Genomic DNA, 27,391 nt, shown 5'->3' on the forward strand with positions numbered 1-27,391 from the left:
TCTTTTTGACGAAAAATTGCTTTTTTACCAAAAAGATGGCGGCGCCCAGCAACCAGCGGCCCGGTAAGGCTTGTTCCATGCCTCCGGTACCGGTCCGCGGACCGGCGGTTGGGGACCCCTGCCTTATGCCACCAGACTCAAATTCTAGACCTAGAAAACCTAGAACTATGCTTCCTTCGGTCCGATCTAAGTATAGTATATAAAATCATACATTGCAATATCCTACCTGTCAATGAATACTTCAACTTCAACCATAACAACACAGGAGCAAACAATAGATACAAACTCAAGGTTAATCGCAACAAACTTGATTGCAGGAAATACGACTTCAGCAACAGAGTGGTCAATGTCTGGAATACTCTACTTGACTCTATGGTTTCTTCCCCAAACCCCAAAAACTTTAACCTTAGACTGTCAACTATTGACCTCACCCCTTTCCTAAGAGGTCTGTATGGGGCGTGCATAAGCGCACCAACGTGCCTACCGTCCCTGTCCTATTGTTTCTTTTATTTTTTTTATTTTTCTTATATGTATCCATGTATTCATAACTATGTTTTTACTTATACCTATTATCTTGTAAATAATTGACAAAAATAATAAATAAATAAATAAACAAACAAATAAATAAATAAATTAAATAAACTGCCTCATCTGCCACAAATGGTCTAACCGCATTTTATTTGCAGCTAGCAGCCGTGAGGATCACCATACCACGTGGAGACAATAACCGATTTCTATCCGAGATTACTTGATTATTTCATCGGGCAAGAGATCGCGAAGCCTCACGTCCAAGGCGCATTCCTGACAATAGCATCAGTATGGATGGGGCAACCCATTAGCCATCAACATTGGCCGCAACTTTTAAATCTGTGGACTTCAACTCCCAGAACTCCCCAGTCAACACTATATTTTACTTTTCGTCCTGCCCATCCTGTACTGGCTCCGCCCCTTAGCCGCAGAAGAATTCTATCCTCCCCTTGCGTGACGTCTCTGGGCTGAGGGCAGCGAGAGGATGCTTGGGACTAGCGGTTCCTTTTCCTGTCACTTAACCCGGAAACAAAAGTAGAATCCCATCGGAAGGTGAGGGAGTCCGCACTGATGTGTGTGTTTTTGCTTCCTCTATACCTCTGTTTTCTCAAGCCGACGTTTCTGAGGCTGGGCTGTTGAGGTACCGGTGGAGACCGCGGCTGCCGGGAGTCTTGTCTGTATCTATATCAATATCTGCAAAGGTATTGATAGATCGGTTCTCGCTGCATCAATGGCAGCGGACAAAGGCGGAGGTGAGGACAAAAGAGCGGTCTTGTAGGGCGAGGCAAGGGTTCTCAGCTACCCGCTTCCCCCGATGATCTGGAGTACTTTGTTCCGCCATTGGTTGGAAGGTATCACCCCATATATTTGCACGTCGAGTGGCCCAAGTGCTGCTTTGCTTAGGGGCTAAGGAGCTTCACGAGACGTGTAGAATGGCTTCACGTCCGTCTAAGAGAATGGATGCAGGAGAAGGCTAAAGACGTGGCTTCTTTTTTGCACTAAAAGAGTTGTGGGTGAACATTTTCTAAAATTCAAAAGGTGCATAGATAACCTTATATCATTGATTTTAGGCCAGGATTTAAATAGCATTCCATTTTATGTTATACTGAGATCTTTTGTAAGGAGGACTGATTTCTTCTTGTGACAGATTTTTAAGAAACCATAATAAAGTAATATTGTTTCCATGTCTCACTTGCTTTCCATTGTGAAATCTGTGGTGGTGCACATTGTCTTAGTAGACTATCCTGATTTCTTTGACTTCATCTTGATTGTTGTAATATACATCTAGGCATACAACTATTCGTTTAATAACCATTCAGTGTTAAAACAACAGTGAAAAAAGTGATGTAATCAGTTCTTACATTTATGACCATTGCAACTTCACATGATGAAGCTTCTGGTGCTTGGCATCCAACATGTATTTACAATAGTTGTAGTATACAAGAGTCTTGGGGATTATGATTGCAACAATTTGTAGGGAACTTCTGACAAGCAAAATCAATAGGGGATGCCAGATTCACTTAACAACTTTATGATTCATTTAACAACCACAGTGATTCAATTAACTATGGCTAAAAGGTCATGGGACATGGTTCACTTAAAAACTGCCTTGCTTAGCAACAGAAACTTTGGGCTCAGTTGTAGTTATAAGTCAAGGACTACCTGTATATTTTCAGACAGGGCAGTAGGAGTCTCTTCATACATCTCTCATTGCATTGTGGCTTTATTCATAAATAAAAAACTAATATAAAGAATACAAAAGACCTAATATATTACTTTTGTCTTTCATATTACTTTTTGTGAGACCAGCTCTTCATAGTGGTTTATGTGAATTAGCAGAATACAAATTATTTTCTTCTTGATATTAGTAGATGCATTGTATCTTTATGTCTCATATCTTACCAATCTCTAACTGCAATACAGAAAGACTGTTGACTTTATGTGTATCATCGTGTATCATAATTTCTAATTGCAATGATCCTAAGAATATCTATAGACTGAACTAGATTGTTTTTTAAAAAAATATTCAGTATAAGTAAAATAAAGAATATTATGTAAACTGAACATCCAAGCAATCACTGGCTCTACCTCATACATATTATACACAGCACAGCTTGCAAAGCAAGCTAAAATGAAGATGAGCAATATCAGAAGCAATTAACCTATTGTCCTGTGAGTTTTAAGGCTGATGTGAGCAAACACAGCTTGCAGGGTCTATGTTTTTAGAACTCTGATAAATGGCAAGAGATGTGGGATCGAAATTATAAATTAACAATGTCTACTGCATACAAAGAAAATTTATATAAAATGTTCTAAATGTTTTACAAATGTTCTGCCCTTTCCACTAGCATCAAGATGTATAAAGATATGTCAGCTACATTTAGCTGTTGGAAGTGTAATCAGACTCCGGGCTCGTACTACCACATATGGTGGACATGCCCCAAAGCAAAAACATATTGGACAAAAATACATACTTGGATAGAAAAAAAATGACAAAGGAACATGTTAGATTTAAAACCAGAAATATTTATGTTGGGTATCATACCAGAAAAATATAATAAAGGGACTATGTATTTAATATTACATGTGGTAACAGCGGCCAGAATTGTATTTGCACAACATTGGAAAGGTGTGGAGATCCCCACAGATGAGAAGATAGTGGAAAAAAATATTAGAATGGGCAGAAATGGATAAATTAACACTTAAAATTAAAGAAAAGTAAGATACAGAATATTTTGAAACATGGGATCCATTTTATTCATGATTAAATAACAGAAACAGGTTACAATATTTAAAATTATAAGTGAAGGATTAATTTTACCATGTTTATTATCAATATGATTTAGTATTAACAATATTATGTTGAGAAAATACTGTTATTATCACTATTAATGAACATTATGATGATGACTATTGCTCAAAATTACTGTAACCAGACAACACACTGTTTATATAGACATTAAAATTGTTGCTCTTTATATAGGAAAAATAATAGGGGAAAAAAATAACTCTGACATCATCAATTAATCAGTTACTTATTCCTAGAATAATTAAATCTCAATCCAGAAATTTCTTTCAGGTACCATTTACTTTAGTTATAGTGTGAGAAGAGTCAAACAGCATTTTCATTCTATTACCAATCATCCAATAGATTTAGCTAGATGTCTTTTTGCCTGCTCCAGATCTTATATCCATATACACTGTCCCAATAAATTTTACAATGTCTTAGATAACTTGTTCAATCCAAACTTAAATATTGAACTGTTTATAAACTGAGAATATCATTGAAAACATTACCGAGGAATAGTTTAGATTTATTAAATTTAGAATCTTCACAGGGTTAAAAATATTTCAGTACAGAATCAGTTTATTATGGTTATTAAAGACACTAGCAGGGTAACTGTGCTTTGCTACGAAACTATGTGATCGGGCAAGTTTTGGGGAGGAAAATAAGGAAGAAATAATTCTGCCTCTGCCTACCAGCATCCATCAGTATTCATCTGGCTAGCGTCCTGTCAGTGTGTGAGAGAGTTGAGGGCTGTTTGGAAAGTGAAACAGTATTTGCTGTGTGAGCAAGAAGCAAGCCTGGGCGTGGCTTAGCTCAACTGCAGTTGGAATAGATTTCTTTTCAGGTGGGGAGGGGGGAGTAGAACTCCTTAGCATCAGAGCATGTTAATAATAATGTATGAAATACTAATGCTCTTATGGTCATTTCAACAAATCCTTGTTTAGTGAGCACCTAGAAGCCAAGACGAACATATGTGCCAAATTTCAAGTTTATAGGCTTTACAGTTCTGGAGATTTTGTGATGATGCATGAGTGGCATTTCGCTCTTATATAAATAAATTAGGCTAGACACTGGGAAACTGGGTTTTAGTTCTGCCTAAGACACAGAAGGGATCTTAGGCTATCCCAAGTCCTAGGAATAAAACAATAGAAAATCTCTTCAAAAATGTTGCCATGAAAACTGGAGGAGTCTAGACTGACACACTGAATAAATGACTAACTTGACATTTCAGATAGATTTATTGTTGTTCTAACATTTATTTTGTAGATCAGGGAACAGAGAAACATGAAGGAGTAGGTACTTCTGGAATTACAGATCAAGAAAAGGAATTATCAAACAGTGCACTACAAGCCTTTTTGGTAAGATAATTCTTGACTTAATATAGATTGCTTACTGCATTTGAAAGTAAGAGATTCTTTACCACATTTTCTGCAGATTAAACAACTGCATTGATAGGAAAACCAAAATACGGTATCTAGCTTTTATTTACCAATTTGTTTCTTGTGTTTTTAGATTTGTATATGTGAAGGAAAAGAATAGATGTGTGGGGAGGGCAAAGGGAAGAGATGCTATTTGAGAAACAATCAGACAAGAGAAGCAGGAGCTCCCAGTCAGAGGAAGAAACTTAGGAAGGACTCGCCGTAATTGTTCAGGCAATTAAAAGCAACTATGGGGAATTTATACCTTTAGACTTGCAAAAATTTGTTAATTAGCCTACAGTAAAATAAAATTAGCTTATCTATTATGTATTCATGTTTCCTGTCTGATTTATTCAGGAAAACTGACAAATGCTGTGTTGCTTGAATTTTGAAATGTCTTATTGCAGTAAGTTCTGCCACCTTGTATATAATCTTAATGGAAGAAGGTAAATTGTTTCTTTTTTAAGAGCAAGTAAAATATTCATGATATCACAATGGATTTAAATCCCATTGAAACAAAATTAATTGCAAGCAATGTATTTACGTAATTATAAGACATTTAGCACGTAATTATAAGACATTTAGCATTTCAAATTATTGATTAATTTGTATTAAAACATATCTGCTTATTCCTTGTATTTTTTAAAATTGATTTTACAGGCTGGAAACTATGATACTTGTCTACAATACCTTAGCTGCTTGCAAGAAATAAACAAAGATGATTACAAAATAGTTTTGAACATAGCAGTAGCAGAATTCTGTAAAAGTAATCAAACAACAACTGATAATTTGAAACAAACACTGAATCAGCTGAAAAACCAGGTACTGCTTTTTTTGCTGAGTTAATCACTTATACTAATCTTTGGTGCTCCATTTCTTGTGTTAGGCAAATTATTATTTTTCTTTTTAAAAAGTTGTATTTTCTAAAAATTAATTTTTTAAAAAACAAGAACAAAAGACATGAAAGACAATTCTCCACGCTGCTGCGAGAGCCCAGGATGGGTTAGACTCCCCCTGATGATGTCATTAAGCTGAGTCTGTTCTTGTATATAAAAGGCCAGCCCCTGGAAGTGTCCCCAGCTTTGACTCAGCTTCTTTTAGTCAGTAGTCAGTAAGCTATGTCTCTGAAAGCACTGTGATAATTCTACCATTCAAACTCTTCAAAAGCAAATACAGTTTTAAGCACAGCTCCTGGGGATCTGGGCAGCTGTGTCTTCAGGAGAGTGGGGCTCTGCTCTCCTGTCATGCTGAGGAATCAACGTTGCTAGCATCAGGGAAGACAAGTATGGGAAGCGTCCATCAACCTCCCCCACAGCTTTTCCCTATTTCTAACTGCCGAATTTGTCGCTCGGGGCTCTTAGCGGCCTAAGGAGCAACCACCATTACCAGAGGCCACAGCAGGTGTGGGCAGCCATTTTGGGGGAGCAAATCCTCCATTGCATGAGGTGAGCGACCATTTTAAGTGGCCCAATTTCAGATTGGCCTCAAAACAAGAGCAAATTTCTTGGATTCCTCGGCAGCAAGGCCCCACTAATAGGAAGCACATTCTGAGGGTAGTTTCCAGCACCTCTTGTGCTTTGCCTATTCTTGCCATAGATTAGGACAAGGCCCAAGCTGTACCTCCTTGTCCAGAGGACCTGGCCCTCCAACCAGTCAGAAGAAAAAGATGCAGACAGCGATCTCAATCAGTACAGAGAGAGGTGATTGCAAAAATTAAGGCTAAGGCTCTGGCCCCCAAGAAAACGTCCAGGCCGAACTTAAGGCTGAGAAATGAAGACACGCTGCCTTAGAGAGACAGTTTAATAAAACAATAGAGCAAATGAGAGGGCAACTGCAACAGGCTTCCCAATCAAGAGAATCCCAGGGTTACCAGGGAAACCCTTCTAGGGGAAGGGAGAAAATTTCAGATCCTTTGGAAACCCTCCATCTTGGTCCCCTGAGAGGCAGGAGGAACAGCTCGATCCTCAAGACCTAAGCATGTCAGAGCCTAATTTCAAACAGGCCACTTGGGCCTATACCTCCCCTCCAGCCCCCTGGGTCCAGGGCAGCTCCCGGCCCAGACCGGAATCTACCTTTACTCCCACTGCGGCAGGCCTTTGATCCCTTGACCCTCCCATTAGCGACAGGCCTAGGGAGATTCAGGATTCATCAGACAGGGCTTGGCTGAAGGATTCTAGCAAATCCTTCGGCCCTTAGAAAGGGCTCACTACCTTTTCCCTTCACAACCCCAGGGCCCCTTGCCCCTTCAGAGAGGATTTCATCCACCCCAGAAGCATAGGGCCCTCTCCACCCACTTAGAATGGGGAGGATTATGGGGAGGACGACTGCGTTGACTCTTCTGTGCACAGTCACTCCCCTCGTTCAGATCGGGAAGAGGGGAGATCTGGGACCCTAACCTCTGAGGAGGAAGAATCTCGCCCAGATCAACCTCCCTCAGCAACAGTCTTCAAACCAGCCTTATTCAAACCACTCGTACTTAAGGCTCTGGTTACAACCAGGCTGTCCCCTGAGGAAGTAGCCCCTGAACCACAAGGGAACCCTCTGGGCAAGGAGACTCCCTTTTCTCCAAGCCGTAGTTTACATGGAGGTCTTACCCTCACCTCTGTTGTTTCTCGACCTGGTCAGGGAATAGTGTGCTTCCCCCACTGCAGGCCTTTTTTTTCACAGTAGACGATTTTACAATGTGGGTCCATCACTAGCCAACGCTCTTGCAGTGCCCCCTGTAGATGCTCCGGTCGTGGCCTCATTCTCCTCCTCTGGCACCCCCACTGAGCTAGAGGCCGTACTTAAATCTGAGGACAAACTCTCCGAACAGACACTCAAATGCAACCACCAAGCAGGTGCATGGGTTGTCTGGGCTTCGACCGCTGCATTGTTTTTCACAAGGTCCTCACTCTGCTGGCTGCACCAACTACAAGATATAGTCAAGATCAAGGGAAGTACTAATACCACTCTATAAAGCCTTAGTAAGACCACACCTAGAGGACTGCATCCAGTTTTGGTCAACACATTATAAAAAAGATGTTGAGACTCTAGAAAAAGTACAGAGAAGAGCAACCAGGATGATTAGGGGACTGGAGGCTAAAACATACAATGAACGGTTGCAGGAATTGGGCTTGGCTAGTCTAGGAAAGAGAAGGACTAGGGGAGACATGATAGCGGTTTTCCAATATTTGAGGGGCTGCCACAGGGAGGAAGGGATCAAGCTATTTTCTAAAGCTCAAGGAGAGAACAAGGAGAGATTTAACCTGGAAACAAGGAGAAACTTTCTGACAGTGAGAACCATCAACCAATGGAACAGCTTGCCCTCGGAATGGGAGCGCCATCAGTTGAGACTTTCAAGAAGAGATTGGACACCAGAAATGGTGTAGGGTTTCCTGCTTGTAGATGACCTACAAGGTCCCTTCCAACTCTGATTATCTGCATCTAAGACTGGACCCCGGCATCTGACTTCAGGTCTCACCAGTACCTCAACAAAATAATAGCAGCAGTGGAATTTACGGCGGACGCCACCCTTAATTCCGCCAAGTTTGCAGCCAGAGCCATGGCCTCCTTGGTGGCAGCGAGAAGGCTCTTATGGCTTTGGAATTGGCAGGTGGAGTCGCGATGGAAGTGGAAACTGACTTCAGCTCCCTGTACAGGTGAAAGGCTCTTCGGCGATGCACTAGAGCCACAACTCATCGAGACCAGGGACAAACAGAAGATTCTTTCCTCAACAGGAAAGAAAACTGACTATTGTCCTGCTCCATACCATCCACTGACATTTCGGCCCGAGACTACCCCTGTTTTTCCTGGCCACAGAGGGCATATTCCCAGCGACAAGATCAATGCCCAGACGCACCCGGCAGACAACAACCTTCTGCGGGTAAACGGCCCTTTTGTGGGGAAGGGGGTCGTTCCTTCCGTCGCTCTAAGTCAGGGGTCTCAAACACAATTTACCTGGGGGCCGCTGGAGGCAGAGTCTGGGTGAGGCTGGGCCGCATAAGGGATTCCACAAAAAACGTTGTTAAAAAAATATCCTCAAATGTCATCAACAGTTAATGATTTCTCCAATACATGAACTGTCCTGAACACATGAATGGAACATTGAATGAAGATCATGAACAGTTCCTCAGAACATGGCTTCTCCAGCTTACTCCTTGCTGCCAGAGACTTGACAACGCTTCCTCTCACATATCTGAGCCACATTTGGCTTGAGAGAGGAGGCACTTGAGACCCTCAGTATGGCTTGAAGATGATCATCAGTAAGTCTGGACCTGTACTTGGACTTGTTAAAGTTCAGGGTGGAGAAGAACTTTTTGCACAAATATGTGCTCCCAAAAAGGCACATGGTCCGCTTGAACATTCGGGAAAGCTCAGGGAAGCTGGGGGGCAATTCTCTCAAAAATTGCCCATGCTTGTCTGCTTTTCCATTCACCTCCCTAAATTTGGCCTTGAGGTCAGAGTTGCATTGCAGGTCAATAAGCTCCATTTGAAGCACAGGAGGGGCATCTTGCACATCAAAGGTGAAGGGGTCTGCAAAAATTTGAAAAGTGGCTCTGTGGGTCTTGAAGTCTGCAAATCTGTGATCAAATTCCTTCTGTAGCTTCAAAATAGGATCAACATACTTCTCACCACTGAATAGTGTGCCTGCATCCACAAGTGCCTTGCATGCTGGGAAATGGCAAAGGTTTGTCTGAGAGAGCTGGGCTTTCCATAACACAAGTTTTGTGGAGAATGCTCTCACGTCATAGGCAGCACTGACAAGCTGCCCCTGGCCTTGTAACTTCTTGTTCAGTACATTCAGCTCATGTGTGATGTCGACAAGAAAAGTTAAGTCCATGAGCCATTTCTGATCATTCAACTCGGGAACAGCCATCCCATCCTTCTCCATGAAGGCTTTCACTTCTTTCAGTTCAAAAAATCTTTTCAAGACATTTCCCCTGCTGAGCCAATGTACCTCGGTGAAATAGAGCACATCTTCATATTCTGACTCCATTTCCTCTAAAAAAAGCACAGAACCTCCTGTGCTTTAAGCCCTTGGATCTGATGTGGTTGATGCATTTCACAACAACAGACATCACGTTGTCACTCTTCAGGCATTTGCTGCACAGGGCCTGCTGATGGATAATGCAGTGCAGAGCAATAGCCTCTTCTACACCCTCCTCCTCAAGTTTTCTCTGAACAAGTGCCACCAGTCCATTTTTCCTCCCCGTCATTAATGGTGCTCCGTCGGTTGTTATTCCAACAAACCTATTCCATGGCAAACCGGCATTCTCAATGGCATCACACAGCTGGTGAAATATCTCATGAGTGGTGGTCTGGCCATGCATTGGGATTACTCTGAGCAACTCCTCTGTCACTTTAAAATTGCGATCAACACCACGGACATAAATTGTGAGCTGAGCAGTGTCAGTTATGTCTGTGCTCTCATCAAGAGCAACTGAATATGCATCAAAACATCTGGCTTTCTCACACAGTTGATGATAAATGTCACTTGACAGGTCAGAAATGCGCTCTGCCACTGTGTTGGCAGAAAGGCTGATGTTGCTGAATTGACTTTTCTTTTCCAGACAAACTATACTTGCAGCCTGTAATATGCATTTTTTTACAAACTCGCCCTCTGTGAATGGTTTTCCCGCCTTAGCAATCATCTCACTAACCATATAGCTAGCTTCGACTGCTGCAGCATTCTCTTTGGTTGCTTTCTTGAAGAAATCTTGTTGCCTCACTAGACGTGTTTTAAGGCTGGCAACCCGGTTGGCTCTCTCATCCCCCTGATATTTTGCACATTCCTCGGCATGTTTAGTTGAATAATGATGTTTCAGGTTGTATTCCTTGTGCACTGCAACTTTTTCAGCGCAAATAAGGCATGTCGGGATGCCCCTGTGCTCAACAAAGAAATACTGCGTTTCCCACCTTTGCTGAAATTGTCTGTGCTCGTCACCTATCCTTCTCTTCACTGCAGGCTTTGGCTTTGACAAAGACATGATGAGGGTGTGACAAAATTTAGTTTATTCCACTTGGAGTTGCTCTTGTTCCACGTTTCATAGAAGTGTTTAGCCAGCTAGCGACGCATGGAGAACGTCTCGACGCGTGACGTCATTTCCGCTTCTACTTGTCACAACAGCGCGGCGGATGACGAACAGCCCGGTAGCAGTCGCCTTTCTCTGCGTTTGATCATGGCATTTGTTGATGGTAGAAAGTACCGGAATGGCGACCGCAAAAAAAGGCAACTGCTACCGGACTGTTCGTCATCTTCCACACTGTTGTTACAAGCGTAGTGTACATGAAGTCGGTGTAGCTTAGCCTAGCATCGAATGTCAGCCACGACGAGGAACGGCGGGTGGGACTTCCTTCAGAGGTCCATTCCCCCTGCGGGCCGCACTAATATTATACTTTCATATCACGGTGGGGGCCACAGGATATCGTCCTGCGGGCCGCAATTGGCCCGCGGGCTGCGAGAATGAGACCTCTGCTCTAAGTAATCCCTCGTTCTTTCCACCCATCAGAGGCTTACTTCGCCTCCAGATGGGAGGAATCAATGACAGATGCCTGGGTACTCAACACTGTACGGTCAGGGCTGCAGTTGGAATTTCTCTCGCCACACCCAGAGAATTTTGTGTTCTGTCCCGTTTCGCGGAACAGTTCAAAAAGGGCCCTTATGGAATCAGCTGTTCAACACCTAGTTGACATAAGGGCCATTCAACCTGTCCCGGAACATCAATGTGGACAGGAATTTTATTCCCGACTTTTCATGGTCCCTAAGATCTCGGGGGGTTGGCAAGCCATCCTTGACCTCAAATTTTTGAATGAGTTTATCCCATATAGGTGCTTCAAAATGCAGACCCTGCATTCTATTTTAGAGAGCGTTCGGAGGGCGATCTCCTCTCCTCTACTGACCTTACGGAGGCCTACCTCTATATACCCATTTGGCCTCACCATCGCCGGTTTCTCCATTTCTGTTACCATCACCATCATTTCCAATATCGAGCCCTCCCCTTACTCCTACAACTAGATTGCTTCACCTGGGGGCTGTCATTGACACAACCCTGTGCCAAGTCTTTCTGTCTCCAGACCAGGGGAAAAGCCTCACCGAGATCATCCATCAGGTTCAACATCAACATACTGTTCCCCTGGCACTGCTGTCCAAATTATTGGGGAAGATGATTTCGTGCATCGGCATCGTCCCATGGGCACGGCTTCATTCCTGATCTCTACAATGGTTCCTGCTCCCTTTTCAACGAGCAGGAACCAGCCACACATCGATCAGGGTCCAACTCACTCCACAGGCCCTGCGTTCCTTCAAGTGGTGGTTCTCCCCAGCCCTCCGGAAGGGACTCCCGTTCAAGGAGCCAGACAGGCTGTTACCATAGACGCCAGTCTTCTAAGTTGGGGGGCCCATATGGAGGGCCAGATAGCTCAGGGTATTTGGTCCCAGACAGACAAAAACTGCCCCATAAACTGGCTAGAGCTCAGGTCCATATCTCTAGAACTGAGGCACTTCAGGGCCACTGGATCCCATGTACTAGTGTTGATGGACAACATGGCCGCAAAGGCACACGTCAACAGGCATGGGGGGATGAGGTCCAGGGCCCTCATGAGGGAGGCCGAACATTTGGGGCTGTGGGTGGAGAGAGATTTGTTGTCGATAACAGCAGATCACATCTCGGGAGTCGACAACTCCTAAGCCGGCTGGCTGAGCCGGAGCTCGGTCGGCCACGCAGAATGGCACCTCCACCCTCCCTTTTCAGAGACCTTTGCCTGAGGTTTGGGACCCTGGAAGTGGATTTCTTCTCCACTCCCCAAAACGCCCAAGTAAACAGATTTTTCACCAGGTCTCCTTGTCAGGGAGCAGAGGGGACCAATGCTGTTTGATGCAGATGGCCCGGGGGGGGGTGTCTTCTCTACGCCTTTCCCCCTCTTCCGGCAGTCATTTGAAAGATGTTGGAGGAACGGGCGGAGCTAATTCTCCTGGCCCCCTATTGGCCATGGAGGCACTGGTTTGCAGACCTGGTGAACCTGTCTGTAGCCTGTCCCTGGAGGATCCCAGACCACACAATCTCCCTCCATCAGGAAGCCTTGCTCCATCCAGATCCCCAGTGGTTCAAACTGAACGTGTGGCACTTGAGTGGCAGCAGTTGAGAGAGGCTAATCTCCCAGAGAAAGTTATTCTCACCATCCAGGTGTCTCACAAACTATCCATGACATGCATCTACAATGCCACCTGGAGGGGTTTTTGTCAATGGTGTCGTAAGGAGGGTCTTTCACCCACCTCAGCTCAACTGGCAGAGGTTCTACGTTTCCTTCAAGAGGGCCTAGAAAAGTGACTAGCCCCTAATACCTTACAACGCCAAGTAGCGGCCCTTTCCTTAGTGCTATCCTGGGACTCATTCCCTTCCTTGTCTCACCATCCTTCTGTCAGGAGATTTTTAAAAGGGGCTTCTAACCTTCATCCCCCAGTAATACACAGGTATCCTTCATGGGACCTTTCTAAGGTGCTTCAGGCCCTGACAGAACCATCATTTGAACCCCTCAGGACAGTGTCTCTGCAATTCTTGAAACTAAAGGTGGTTTTTCTGGTATCAATCACATTGTCTAGAAGGGTGTCAGAACTGGCTTCCCTCTCAATCAGGCAGGATCTATGCACCTTTCATGATAATAGAGTTGTTCTCCGTCTAGATCCCACCTTTATCCCAAAGGTCAATACCTGGTTTCACAGGTCCCAGGATATTGTGTTGCCAGATTTCTGCCCCCTTCCACACCACAACTTAGACCTTAGGTGTTAGGAGAACGCTTAGAATTTACCTCAAGCGCACTTCTACCTTTAGGAAAACTGAAGCTATGTTTGTCTCCTTTTCCCCATCTCGCTTGGGGAACAAGGCCTCTCCTCCCCACCTTAAGCAGGTGGTCAGGACGTGCATTGCACAGGCCTACAAGGCTATCACTCTTCCGGTGCCTCAAGGGCTGACTGCGCACTCTACCAGAAGCCCCGCGACTTCAGCTGCCTGGGTCAACCAGGCGTCCCTGGAAGAGATTTGCAGAGTGGCCACACGGGCATCCCTGTCACCCTTCATCAGACATTACCATCTGGATTCCTTTGCCTTTGCAAGTGTGGCCTTCAGCAGACGGATACTTCAGCGAGTTGTTCCACAATCGGAGTCATCACCGGACGAGGACCCTCCCGTGGACATGCAGGCTTTGGTATATCCCATCCTGGGCTCTCGCAGCAGCATGGAGGAGAATGTTCGTTGGTATAATTACCTGAGAATGCCCTTTCTATCTATGCTGCTAGAGAGCCCAGCCCCTCCCTTGTTTCATTCGGATTCTGGTAAGCAATATTAACGTTCTAGATTCTGTTTCACTTTCAGAGACACTCATACAGTCTGTTAGGTATCTTCGCCAAAGCTGGGGACACTCCCAGGGGCTGGCCTTTTATATACAAGAAGAGACTCAGCTTAATGACATCATTAGGAGGAATCTAACCCATCCTGGGCTCTCTAGCAGCATAGATAAAAAGGGCGTTCTCAGGTAATTATACCAACGTCCATTTTCTATCACCACTTCTTTTTTATTCAGGATTGGAATGCATTTAGTTTATTACGCAATATGGATATAGTTGAACAAATAAAAATAAACAGGTTGCAAATAATAATGAGAGCCAATTTGGTATGTTCAACTGGTGCGGTTGAAGTTACCAGGCTAGAAACAATTAGTTTTAATCCTGTTTATGCCTTAAGCCAACCATTTCTGAAAACCATCCAATGAGAATCTTCCAATAAAACTTGTTTATTTATCCAGGGAATTGCCAGGAGTCAAGGCTATCTTGAAGGCAGAAAAATAAATAAATGATGTCTAAGACGGAAATCCGTGGAACGTTTTAGTCATAGATATGGTGGGCTGCATAGATTGAAACTCTCTACTCTCTCATATCTACTCTTATTAAGGTCTTAAAGTTTCTTATGGATTTAAAGGAATTAAGGGGAATAGCTACAAATCATTATCAGTAATGACTTGTATTTCTCAGGCACTGTTTTTCTGACATGCTATTCAAAGACTATATGAAGAATATCTATGAATTTGATTCTGCCTGGTGAATCTTAAGAAGCAAAATTGATTCTCAAACCTTTTGATCTTTATCTTAAAATATATTTGAATTATTTTCCACTGTGTTAGAAATGATTCAGTCTTCGTTTATTTTATTGGTAAATCATTACTTTTTCTAACAAACAATATCAGTATTTTATGATCAAACAGCACTTACCATATGCTAAATGTTTATGGTATTTCAGTTGGTTAAGCAGAGGCAAAAATCATTCTTAACTGTATCCTGTCTTTACTTTTAAATAGATCTTCTCAGTAGAATTAATCGTTAAGCAATGTTTTAACTATATAGTTATATTTACAGTATTTTAATCCATTTGTAGTAGAGTCTGTTGTATGCAACTTCATTGTTGCTTGATAATCATTGTTGAAAAATGAGTCAATAGAGATATATTTGGATCTCTTTCCTTTTCTTTCCCCCAACAGGTTCATTCAACTGTTGAGGAGATGGATGGTTTAGATGATGTTGAAAACAGCATGCTCTATTATAATCAAGCTGTTGTTTTATATCATCTGCGGCAATACACTGAAGCAATAATAATTGGGGAGAAACTTTATCAATTTATTGAACCTTTTGGTAAGATTATAACTGAAGAGATCTATTCATTTATTCATTCATTCTATTTATACGACTATTGTTTTTTGTCCTTTACTGATATTATACAAACTGTTATTATAATTGACATATGCAATTTATGTAGGATAATTAACATATATATTTAGTCAAGAAAAGTTTAGTAATATAGAAATGTCCTAAACATCTTGTTGTCCGATTCTTATAAAGATACTATTTGAGCAGATAGTTGACTATATAATACTTGTGTGAGAAGCCTAAATCTTTGCAAGGGTAATATTCCATATGTTGAAATGTTTGGAATATGTTTTGTGTGTTTTTTAGAGGAAAAGTTTGCACAGGCAGTATGTTTTCTACTAGTTGATTTATATCTCCTGACTTGTCAAGCTGAGAAAGCCTTGCATCTTCTTGCTGTGCTGGAAAAAATGGTTTCACAAGGCAACAATAACAAAAATGGGAAAGCTGAGGTATTTATTTTTATTTATTTTATTTAAAAGTAAAATTTATTTGGACATCTATATCAAACTCTTAACTTGGTGGCTAGTATTAAAGACATGAAAACATAAATAGTGAAAAACATATATATGTATGTTTGTATGTATGCATGTATGTATGTAAACACACACACACACACACACACACACATACATACATACATACACACATTTATATATACTGTGTTTCTCAGAAAACACGACCTACCCTAATAATAAGAGCAATCCTAATTTTTTTGGGGTGGGCCTAATATTACCCCTACCCTGAAAATAAGCCTGGGGGATGGGCATGGCCGGCATGAGTGACGGCACGGGGGTGGGGGGCAGGGGTGGGTTTCTACTGGTTCTGTCCACCTCTGTAGAACCGGTAGCTCTGAAGAGCAGCAGACATAGAACCGGTTCTATGTCTGCTTGTGTTTTTGCCCACCCGCCTGCCTGGGTTCTTACATGACCTTTATTTCCTGCTTTTTCAACTTTAGCTGCCGCACGAGGCACATCTGTAGTTAAAAAAGCAGGAAAAAAGTCCTTTTTCAAAGGCTGCTGCTTGCAGTGTGCTGATGACGATTTACAGGCGCACAGTGTGCAGGGAAGCACATCGTAAATCACCGAACCTCATAAATCACCAAACTGATAGTTAACCCTGTCGGATCCCACCCCTGGTGGGGGGCAACTGTCCAGCTGCAGAGAGGAGTGAAAATCATTCTGCGTTGAAGCGGAGGCATTCTGAGCCTTCAGCATATCCCAGGATTGCAATGTTGAAGGTTCGGAATAGAGCCTTCAATGTTGCAATCCTGGGATATGCTGAAGGCTGGGAGTGGAGCCATTTTCGTGAAAGACAGGAAATTGGGGAGGGAGAGGGAGATTGAGGAATGGATGACAGGCAGGAAAATTCCCCTCCCCATTTTCCTGCCATTCATGAAAAAGACTCCATTCCTAGCCTTCAGCGTATCCCAGTTTGTTGCGTATCCCTGCAAAGCTTGTTGTAGCATTGCACATGCGAGTGGTGGCATTGCCATGAGGTTTGTCACATTGCCTCAGCCTCTACAAGCAGGACACTGCAAGGGTTGCTGTGCCATTGTGTGTGTGAGCAGTAGCACCGCCGTGAGTTTGGACACACTGGCACAGCCGTTCATAGCAGAATGCCAGCTGCACCGGTGTGATGAAGCTCACGGAGATTCTGCCATTCATGATTCAATGCCACAACAAGCCTTACAGGGTCCTGCTCCAAGAGGCTGCGCCGGTATGACAAACCTCAAGGTGGGCACTCCAGAGTGGGTGGAGTCTTAATTAGGGCTAATTTTGTGGGTGGGGCTTAATTTGATCACATGCGCTCAAAAATGTAATAGGGCTTCTTTTCAAAGTAGGTCATCTTTTTGGAGAAACATGGTATAAACACACACACACACACACACACACACACACACGTATATAATCTTTAGCTGAAATAAAATAATCCATAACACAAATCCAGCACAGCCATTGTATGCAACATTAATATTCAAATCCCAAGGTTCAGTGACAGAATAGTGTCTTTATATTCTTACAAAAGTCTGACAAGATCAGGGCCAATCTGACCTATAGGAGAAGTACATTCCATCATGCCAGAAAAGGCTCTCTTCTTCTTTTTTTTTTTTTAAGCAAATTTTATTAATTTCAAAGACAAACAAATCATCAACAACCATTACATATTTGAACCTTTTTCCATTATAAATTTTACAAGTCAGATAAAACCTTATTTTATACAATACAATTCTATTTTAAGCCATTTCCATATGAGCATAAAAATACTTCTTATCCAATTTCTCTTTACTTCTCTTTACTCTTATTCAATTTCACTATTATTATTTCATCTATTTCTTTCTGACTTGATTACCATTATTCTCATTCTGTATTTCTACAAGGTTTTATTAATACTCTCAAAAACATAAACACACAACAAACAAACATATAAAAAATCTTTTAGGAAAGTAACTTGGCCCCAGGTACCTCTCTTTATATGGGCTTCAATTATATTCATGCTCATCTTACATATCATTACCTATTTTGTTTACCATTCTATATCTTCTATATAAACTTCTCCACACATTTCACTCTTCATAATTCTATCTTATTTAATCCATCTTAATTTAAATCATTATATTTGTATCTTTTGCCCATTCTTTATTATCCCTCTATCTCATTCCTTATAAAAAAAAAGAATTTCTCCTGAAATCACTAATCAGAGTATGATGCCTTTCTATCCTCCCCCTAAATTAATTAGATTAACATTTAAAATAACACCTAATACCCAATCTGATTCTGCTTGGTACATTCTATCTACTAATTTTTTTCTTTTAATAACAATAAAAACAGAGTGATAAATCCAAAATGATTAAATACATAGTCAAATAATAAATCTAAATATTAAATCTTATAACATTCCCATTGCCTTTCCCTTTAATATTTTATTACATTTTAAAATCAATCATTGTTAAACATTTCAACATTTTAATTTCTTATTAACTCTTAAGCCATTCTAATTTTCTATTTCTAATACAGATGTTACAATACCATCTTATGTACCTTGCAAAATCTTTTTTAAGGAAATTGTACTTTACCCTTTGTCCCTAAAAAAATTCCTCTTTTCCCATCTAATTTCAAAACTTTGTGGCTTTTCTCCGCCTTTCCCTTTCTTTCTTCCCCCACCAAATCTTCCTACCCCCTTCTTCTAGCCTCTGCCTTGCTGGCATCCCTTCTCTGTTGTGTTCCCTTTTTCTTTTGTTTACTATCATTATATTTATTTTGCATCTTATTTTTCTTTCTTAAATGTTTTTTTAGATCTTAAGTCCTTCATTTTTCTCGCTTTCTTCCTTCCTTCTTTCTTAGTTAAATTTTGGAATTCATTAAAGATGGCGCCTTCATCTTCTTCTTCTTGTTGTTCTTCTGCCTCCATCTGTTGTATTGTTTGTTGATAGTTAACCAGCGATTTCTAAAAATAGGAAGGCTTTTTCCATACCATCTTTACCGGCTGCTTTTGTTTGCTCATATTCTTCCCTCAGTTCCTCAAAAGAAAAAGCCATTATAGATCTTTTCTTTTCTTTTCTTTTTCCCTCTTTCTTCTTACACCAACCAAGATATTTCAAAAAAAAGTAAACAATCCCAAAATCCACAATCCTCAATCAATCCAAGCCAAGACAAAATTCTCCTTTCTCTTCCAGTGGTAGTATCAGACAAAAGAAAAAGAAAGTCCAAATCTGTATTTTGAAGCCTTATTGGAGTTCTATTTCTGTCTTCAAATCCTTAAGGCATCTCCTCCAACAAAATCAAACCAGATGAATATATTTTTGTCCTCTCCCTTCCGACTTATCCCATAAAGCTAGTTTTACCTGAAAAACAGGTTTCACAATGTCCACTTATTAATTCCGGCGGGAAGGAGAGTAAACTTTCCTTTCAGCACCACCAAACTGCCGCTTTTTTCCTCTTCTAGAAGGTATCATTCAGAAAGTCATAATTTTCAGGAGTTTTGTTAAATATGTCTTAGAGTCCTGGGAACCAAGAAAACTTTCTCTTTTCAAAACTTTCTCCACTTCCTCCTGCGCATTCTTACCCGGCTGCCAGCTTCTTTGTGGCGGCCATTGCGGACCGCCGCTGCACCGTCTTGGGAAAAAGGGGTTCTGCCGGCCGGGAGGGGGTCTGCAACACCCCCAAACCCCTCTCCGGATCCCCCCATCTTCAGCTGCCCCTGCAGGGCAGCCTAGCTCCGGACCCGTCCAGATCGGAGCACCAAAAGCGGCTAGCGCAGCAGGGATCGCGCAGCTTCGCAAATCCCTGCCGCTCGCGAAGCCGACAAACCGGAAGTTCAGAAAAGGCTCTCTTCTTGAGCCCTGCCAGATGGCACTCCATAATAAATGAGACCTGGAGTATGCTATTCCTGCTAGATCAAATAGGCTGGATTGAGCAGAGAGAGAGGAAGGAAGGAAGGAACATAAAGCAGTATTACCCTCTCCCAACACCCAAAGCTGATCCAGAAGGATACCATGGTTGATAATGTCAAAAGCTGTCAAGAGGTCAAGAAGAGCAATGATAAACAAACCATTTTCATTCTGCTCTTGCCAGAGGTTATCTACAAGTACAGATATACTGTTTTAGCCCAAATTAAGGCCTGAATCCTGATTGAAAGGGATACAGGTAATCCAGTTCCTCCAGAGTTCTCTGAAATGGTTGCATGACCACCACCTTTAAAGTCTTTTCTAAAAAAAAAAAAAGAACTTGAAGACTGGATAAAAATTGTTTAGTACCATTAGCAATGGCTTCTTTTTTAAAAAATATTTATTTTATTTTATTTTTTATACATCTCTTCAAGTGAGCAACGTGATTCCAGGTTACAACATTCATACGTAGTCATAATTATATTTCCAACTTCCTTAATCTAATTTCATATCAAATCATTATCTATTCCACTGATCTTTGAATAAGTTCTCACTTCATATTTTCAATTCATTAATCCAATATCAAAAGCATTTCATCCTCATATTCTCCACTCTTTAACCCTATTGTTTTCATTTCCAGCTTACCACCTATTTTATTTTACATTATTATCTTCATTAACTTTCTCAAAGCCGATCTACAATAAACAAACAAAATAAAGATAAAATAGAACAAATATATTCAGGATCCACATGGTGTTTTCCCCAATCTACAATAAATCTTATATTTATACCAGAGATATTCATATAACCATTTCATATTTCATCTTTGTTTCCATTTAACCAAATTTTACCTATAAAATTTTATTAAATTTTCATTCCCCTCCTTTTTAATCATAACCTCATTACAAATACTTTACAATTAAATCCTTTCTGGTTTACCATATTCTCTGTTTTCTAATACCCTCAATTACATTTTCTATTTCATGACTAATAAAATATGTATACAATAAAAAGAGAAAAAAAGAAAATTGAGTTTCCTTTTTGTTCCCATTTAACCAAATTTCATCTATGAAATCATATTTAATTTTCATTGCTCACTTTTTGGTCATAATATTGCAATCTCATTACAAATATTTTATAGCATAATTATTTATAGTTTACCATATTCTTTGTTTTTCTAATATCATTTGAATAATGAATTACATTTTTCATTTCCCATTTAATATATATATTTAAAAAGGATGTGATAACAATAAAACCTTTTAATTTCTCTTACTCTATATTTTTTCTCATATATAATTATATAATAATCTTACAGTGAGGTCTTATTCCCCTTTAATTCCAATTAAACTTATTTCTTTAATTTTTTAAATAATTCCCAATAAATTTTAAATTTCAAATCTCCTCAATCTATATTTCTAAAAAAATACCAGAATACATTTCTATGTGGAATCCCTCCTTTATATTATCTTTAACCCTCATCTCTAAATCTCTTAGCCTTATAGTTTCTTGTAATTTTGGCCAGTTTTCCCTTTTCTAAGTTTTTCTGGTCTTCCCTCTTAACTCCTCTTTTTTCCTCTAGTATTATTTTTATTTCATCTTCCAATTACTTGTATTTCCCCCCACTCTTTCCTGTTCTTTCTTTTCTTTTGTTTAATCTTAGAAATATTTTCCTTTTATTTATCGCATCTATCATCAGTCTCTTAATTTTAATTCTCTTCATGTCTTTTTGCAATCTCCCTTGTTCTTTGTGCTCTTCTGGGCTGATTCCCCCCCTTTTTAACTTCTCCTCCTTGAACTTTCTTTGTTCTTCTGTGAACTTCATCGCCATTAATTTTTCTGCCAGTATATCCAACATTCCTCTCACTGTTTGCAGTTCTAATCTGAATTCTTTGCATATTTCTTCCATCTTACTTAATCAGATGAGTTATTCTCTATTTTATTAAAAGTTAGCATCTTCTATTTTAATCCTTGCCAAAAATATCTGTTTATCTCAATTCCTCTTGTTATTACTTCTTTTTCCTTGTCACAATCAACACCAAATAGTCCCAAGATATTATCTTCGCTTGTCCCTTTGCTGCAGTCCCCCCCCTTTTTTTGGTGCTTCTAGGATTATTGTTATAATATACTCTTTTATTTCATTTCATTTCTCATTCACACATTTGTAAGACCAGTAATTTTCCATAAAATCATAAGAAGAAAGTACCTTTAACCATTAGGTAGCGCTCTTACATCGCTTTCTACTTTTTAAAATTCTTTTTTCCCTTTTTGCTTGTATTCCGCTAATTTTTGACCATTAGCTCTTTTAAATATAGTCAATTCAGGGCAAGTCCAGCATTCTGTCCAATGCCTAATTAATGCCAATTTCTGTATGTTATTCCAAATTTGGACTAATTCCATTATAGTCCTTTTATAGTCCAATTTGTTATTTACTTTATAATTTCCTCTTATTTTCCATTCGCCATTGCCACACTCTTAAACGAGGGATCTTTCCTTCCGTTTTTCAGGGTTGTCTTGAAAAAATCCAAAATCTTTTGCCTGGTTACACGCCGCTCACTGCTTCACCATTCTAGCACACACTTAAATCCCGGAAGCTTCCCGTCTTCAGGAAGGCTGCCTCTACCTCCTGTCTTCAAGGGGAGTATACCTAGTCAGGGAGGGGAGATGCAGCTCCCCTCAACCCACCTGGCGGTTTCCCCCTCTTTCCCCACCCCTCTGAGGTAGATCCGGTCCCATTGGGATCCTCCGACAGGTTGAGCACGAATCGAAGCCCCGCATAATCACGGTCTTTGGTCAATGGAAGTGCCATCGGAAGCCAGCAGTGGCTTCTTGAGAGAACAGACTACTACCTTCTTAAGAGATAGGAAAGACAACTTTGTCTTTCAAAATATTTACCATTGTTAAAGCCCAGCTGTATGTCACCTCCTTAGAGGCATAATTAACCAGGAAGGACATGGATCTAATATAGAGATGGTCAGTGTCAGATCCATGTATCTGCCATTCTTCAATGGAAGAAGAAGGGTGGGGAAAGTTGGTACAAGTAATCCTTTTTGATGTAACCTGAATATCTTAAACCTTATATTGAGTCTGTATAACTTGCACATGATATACAACTGGAGGACTGGAGCCAGATGTCTAGAAACTTGTCACCTCTTGGAGAGTTAGTAAGAGGAGAAGGGACCATAAAAATTCCAGTTCTGAAAGATACTCTCTGGGAAACTCTTCTAAGATACGTTCCCAGAAAAAGGGGGGGAGGGAACTAACATGTTGGTTCTTTGTTTGACTAAATCCTCATCAGAATAAGGGGAGGGGTTCTAACTCTCTTTATCTATTACTGTATGCCTGGAAGCATCTTAGATTCTGCTTTGACTAGCACTGGGATCACTTTCTTTCAATAAAGAATTCCTTTTGAAGTACCTAGCTTTCAGAAGTTCATCCTTTTCGGTTGAAGGGGAAAAGTCCGGTGCTTACAGTCAAGCTAACTATCAGGAGAAATTTAATCAATTCATCAAGACCAACAGGGTCAAAGTTTTCCCTGGAATCAAATTACATTGAGCCTCAGGCCACTTCCATAACACCTACACCAAGCCTAAAGTCAAATGTAGGGTGAATCCAAGCAACTTTATCCAGCAGAGGTCCAGCATATAATTCATACAACTTTTGTAGGTAGGCTTTGGTACCGACCCTTCTCAAGAGAGTTTAGATTCCCTTAAACAAAGTTGCTGGACAATTATCAACTGATGTAATAGGGTGAAGAAATACTGACATTTATTTTCTTTACTACTATTAAGTAGGCCTTAATAGCAGCTTGACTCATGCTTGATCACATAGTTGGAAAGTGCAGTACCGTTTCCCCCAAAAAACCCCAGTCCTATTCTATAGGTGCACCTAATAACCCCTACCCCCAAAATAAGCCCTGGTTAAGCTTTGCCCATCGTCTGGTTGTATGAAGCGCAGGTGTAAAAATGAAGCTGGGGTGGGGGTGGAGCAGCCCCATGCGACCCGCACCTGCTTACCTTAGGACTGCCACAGCCAGGCCTCTCATGCCCTAATACCTGTCGTGCTGCTACCTGCTACCTGAAGCCACTTGTGGCTGCTTGCGACGCATTGCGCCGGTGTCACTCTTACAGCAGAATGTGCCGGTGCTGCCGCTCAATGCACCACACAGCCTTCTGCCGTGAGTGGTGGCATCAGCGCAATGCACCATGAGTGCTGCAAGTGGCTGCAGAAGAAGTCTGGCAGCAGTGCAACAGATGTTGGAGCATGGGAGGCATGTCTGCAGTGGTTCAAGGTAAGCAGGTAAAACATCCCCCCAAATAAGACCTGATGCTTATTTTGAGGCTGAAAAGAAAAGACGTCTTGTTTTCGGGGGGAAATGGTACAGATGTCATAATTTGAACTTCTGAGTAAGACATATCCTATTCTTTAGTTATGCAAAAATGACATATAATAGAAATTCAGTTTCAAGAATACCACAATATAAGATTAACAAATACTCATTGGTTTCCAAAACTGGCAACTATTTTATTTTTTAATTTGTAATCAGACAGGCAATAATGCTAGTAAGGAAGCCAACAACAAGACTGAAAGTGGGACTCTAACAGAAGCTGCAAAATCAAAGATACATCAGGTAAATCTGGGTTCTGCTTAAATATTTCTTTTAGAAACTTTGTCCATTTTCAAACTTACCCACAGTTGATATATATGAGTTTCTTTTTGTAGATCTCTCTGTATTGTAATAGTATATGGGAGGGCCTTGGGAAATGGAACAGAGATGCTACCAAGGGAATGATTAGATTTAAAAAACAGCATAGTTCACAGCTGGATAGTGGGTAGGAGAAGAGTTTCATAAGAAGCCCTCCCTAGTTTCTCAGGCTTTAAAGGAAGCCATGGAAAGGGTGAGAAATGTAATTTCAAATTTGCAAGATTCTGTCAATATAGCTTTAAGTAAAATTAAGTAGTAAATTTAAGTAAATTTAAGTAGAATTAGCTCATCTGGTTGTGATTCCTGTGTTGTTTGCCCAGCAAAGTTGCAATTATTTTGGAAATAATAAATGTCTTGGAGTGTGGTGACTCATAAAGTTAGGACGCTGAGCTAAAGTTAGGACTATCAGTTAAAATACTAATATGCTATTTTAATTATTAGTATTGCATTGGACATCAGCTCTTGCAATCAGTTCTTTTATAGTCATATCATTCTTTTAGAATAGTTTTAAAGTTTGACCAGTATATCATTTGTTCAAATTATAATAATTAGATCTAATTCTTTATATTGGCACTAGTATAGTTTCTGAATACTGAAATATTTTTATAGTATAATGAAGTTTTATATTCATTTTTTACAGTATAAGGTTCGAGCTTATATTCAAATGAAATCTCTGAAAGCATGCAAGAGGGAAATCAAATCAGTTATGAATACAGCTGGAAATGTAAGTACTTACATTTGTGAGTGGCATATTTGTAATTTATATGAACTGAATTATTTGATATCAGCATATTTTTCCTCAGACTTCTTGATTCTTCTATCTACTCTATAGATCTTAATTTGTTTTAACACATTCTCCTTCAAATCTGAGGTGAAGTATGGAGGGATCCATTACTTTAATGGATGTTGTTCTATAAGCATATAAACTGATTTTACATTAGATACATCTATCCGGTGTTCTCATTTTACTTCTGGTTTCAGGTCTATATTCTGTTTAACTATCTCTTCTAGCTAGCTATTTATTTTCTCCCAATATTTTCTTGTTTGAATACAAATCCATCACATTTGATAATAAATTCCTGGGGTATGGTTACATTTTCAGCATTTGGCAGACAAATTACTAAACATTTTCACTAATCTTGCCGGTGGTAAATGCTACCTATAGAACATTTTATATAAGTTTTCTTTATATGCCGAGGCTATTGTCAATTTATAGTTTTTTCCATTTCTCTAATTCTATATTATAACCAAAGTTTTTTGCCCATACAATCATTGTTTCTTTGACCTGCTGTTTCCATTTCCATTTCCTGCTTATATATTCCTAGTGCCTTTGCCAACAATTCTTTCATAGTCTCTGGTAGATCCTCTCCCTTCTCCTCTACTATATTTTGAAATCTTAGATATTGGCAGCTTTGTCTGTTTCCAGCATTATCACGGTGTTTTCTAACTTCTTGTTTGCTTGTAGCAGTTTATAGTTTATATTCTCCACTTTCCCCCCACTTGTGTTTTTTCTTCCACTTTCTGAATTCTTTGCTCATTTTTTTATTATTGTTTATTGGAAGTTCTTATGTTTTGGATTTTTTCCTTCATCTCTCCCATATCATTTCTTATTTCCCCTATTTCTGTCCTTATTTCATTGTGACTTTTAGTTATGGATTCCTGTAGCGCCTTGGAGCAGCATTTATACCTCCTTTTGGGATGTATTTGATTTTTCCAACTGTAACATACTTTCAGTTGACCTCTGATTGGAAGGACTTGAAGATGCTGAAAACGGGTTGGAAGCTGTCTTCTCTATTTTGGTTATATTTTAAGTTGCCGTCTCAGCGGCTAGGGTTAATTTATTAGTTCTTTTTATCACTATTTATAGCCACCAGTAAATATTTCCACAAATCCTACTATCCACCGAAATGGTAAACCACACAGAAATTAGCTACCTATAATATTCCACCACCTTCGACAACCCACATTATTAATACAGATAGCCCAAATGTCCAAGGGGAAAAAAAATCATATGACAGCTTCAGTTCTTCAATTTAGTTCAGTTCAGTTTCCTTCCATCTTCAGTGACTCAGTGTCTTAATATCTCAAAGGCTCAAAACCAATCCAAAGTAATTTAGTTTGTAATCCAAGAGGCCTGCCGCAACCTCAACATTGATTTTCCCCTCTGTATTCCCAATCTTCAAGGAATAAGTGTTTATCTTTCCAATTTAATGCCCTTTATTAACCACAACAATCAAAAAAGGATTATTCACTGCAGCAATTCCATTCTTACTTTCCCCTCGGAAGTTTCAAGCCAGGACAAGGGCTCTAATTGCTCTTTAACATCAGGTTTTGTGGTTCTCAAAACAAAGTATTTTTTATTAAACTTAGCCAATTCAAAGTATTCCTTCTTATATGTTTGTCAGATCCGTGTATCTGTCATTTCTTCAGTGGAAGAAGAAAAGGCGGTGGGGGAGGCTGATAAATCCTTTCTTGATGTAACCTGAATATATTTAATCTTATATTGAATTTGTATAACCCACACATGATACGATGGAGGGAGAAAAGCCAGATGGCCAGAACAAGAGGGATGGGGAGGAATTAACATACTGGCTTTTGTTTCACTAAATACACATCGAGATAAGGGGAGGGGTTCTAAACTCCCTTATGTATCCCTGTATGGCTGAGAGACCTCAGACGCTGCTTTGAACTCCTACAGGAATTGTCTCATCTCAATAAAGAATTCCTTTGTCTACGTTTGGATACGTTTTCAGAAGTTCATTCTAGTTGAGTGAATGGGAAAAGTTCTGTAGCCTGACATAAAGCAGCGTCTGCAATAGAGGTCAGCCCGGAGAGGAAATTTTTTTCTTTAAAAAAACAAAAACATTTCACTCTAACGAGGGGACCCTGCAAG

The 27,391-nt window shown here is 40.3% G+C and overlaps 1 protein-coding gene across 7 annotated transcripts in view; it reads left to right on the plus strand.

The window, feature by feature from the left end:
* Positions 1 to 1,004: 1,004 nt before the first annotated feature.
* CNOT10 (CCR4-NOT transcription complex subunit 10) overlaps positions 1,005 to 27,391 on the plus strand; it is a 55,583-nt gene continuing 29,196 nt past the window's right edge. Inside the window, exons 1-7 of one of the 7 annotated variants that reach the window (XM_026686570.2) lie at positions 1,005 to 1,280; positions 4,583 to 4,674; positions 5,395 to 5,556; positions 15,244 to 15,394; positions 15,716 to 15,858; positions 24,340 to 24,423; positions 25,139 to 25,222. In XM_026686570.2, the coding sequence (XP_026542355.1) occupies positions 1,259 to 1,280; positions 4,583 to 4,674; positions 5,395 to 5,556; positions 15,244 to 15,394; positions 15,716 to 15,858; positions 24,340 to 24,423; positions 25,139 to 25,222 (738 nt within the window). In that variant the 5' untranslated portion in view covers positions 1,005 to 1,258. Of the gene's footprint in view, positions 1,281 to 4,582; positions 4,675 to 5,394; positions 5,557 to 14,519; positions 14,609 to 15,243; positions 15,395 to 15,715; positions 15,859 to 24,339; positions 24,424 to 25,138; positions 25,223 to 27,391 lie in introns of those variants that run through there. The other 6 variants (XM_087946103.1, XM_087946105.1, XM_087946102.1 and 3 more) reach the window with 6 other exon arrangements.

The sequence above is a fragment of the Notechis scutatus genome, chromosome Z (assembly GCF_049901735.1).
Source record: "Notechis scutatus isolate UNSWTSFEM ecotype Mainland chromosome Z, rNotScu1.2, whole genome shotgun sequence".
In the NCBI taxonomy this organism is placed as follows: domain Eukaryota; kingdom Metazoa; phylum Chordata; class Lepidosauria; order Squamata; family Elapidae; genus Notechis; species Notechis scutatus.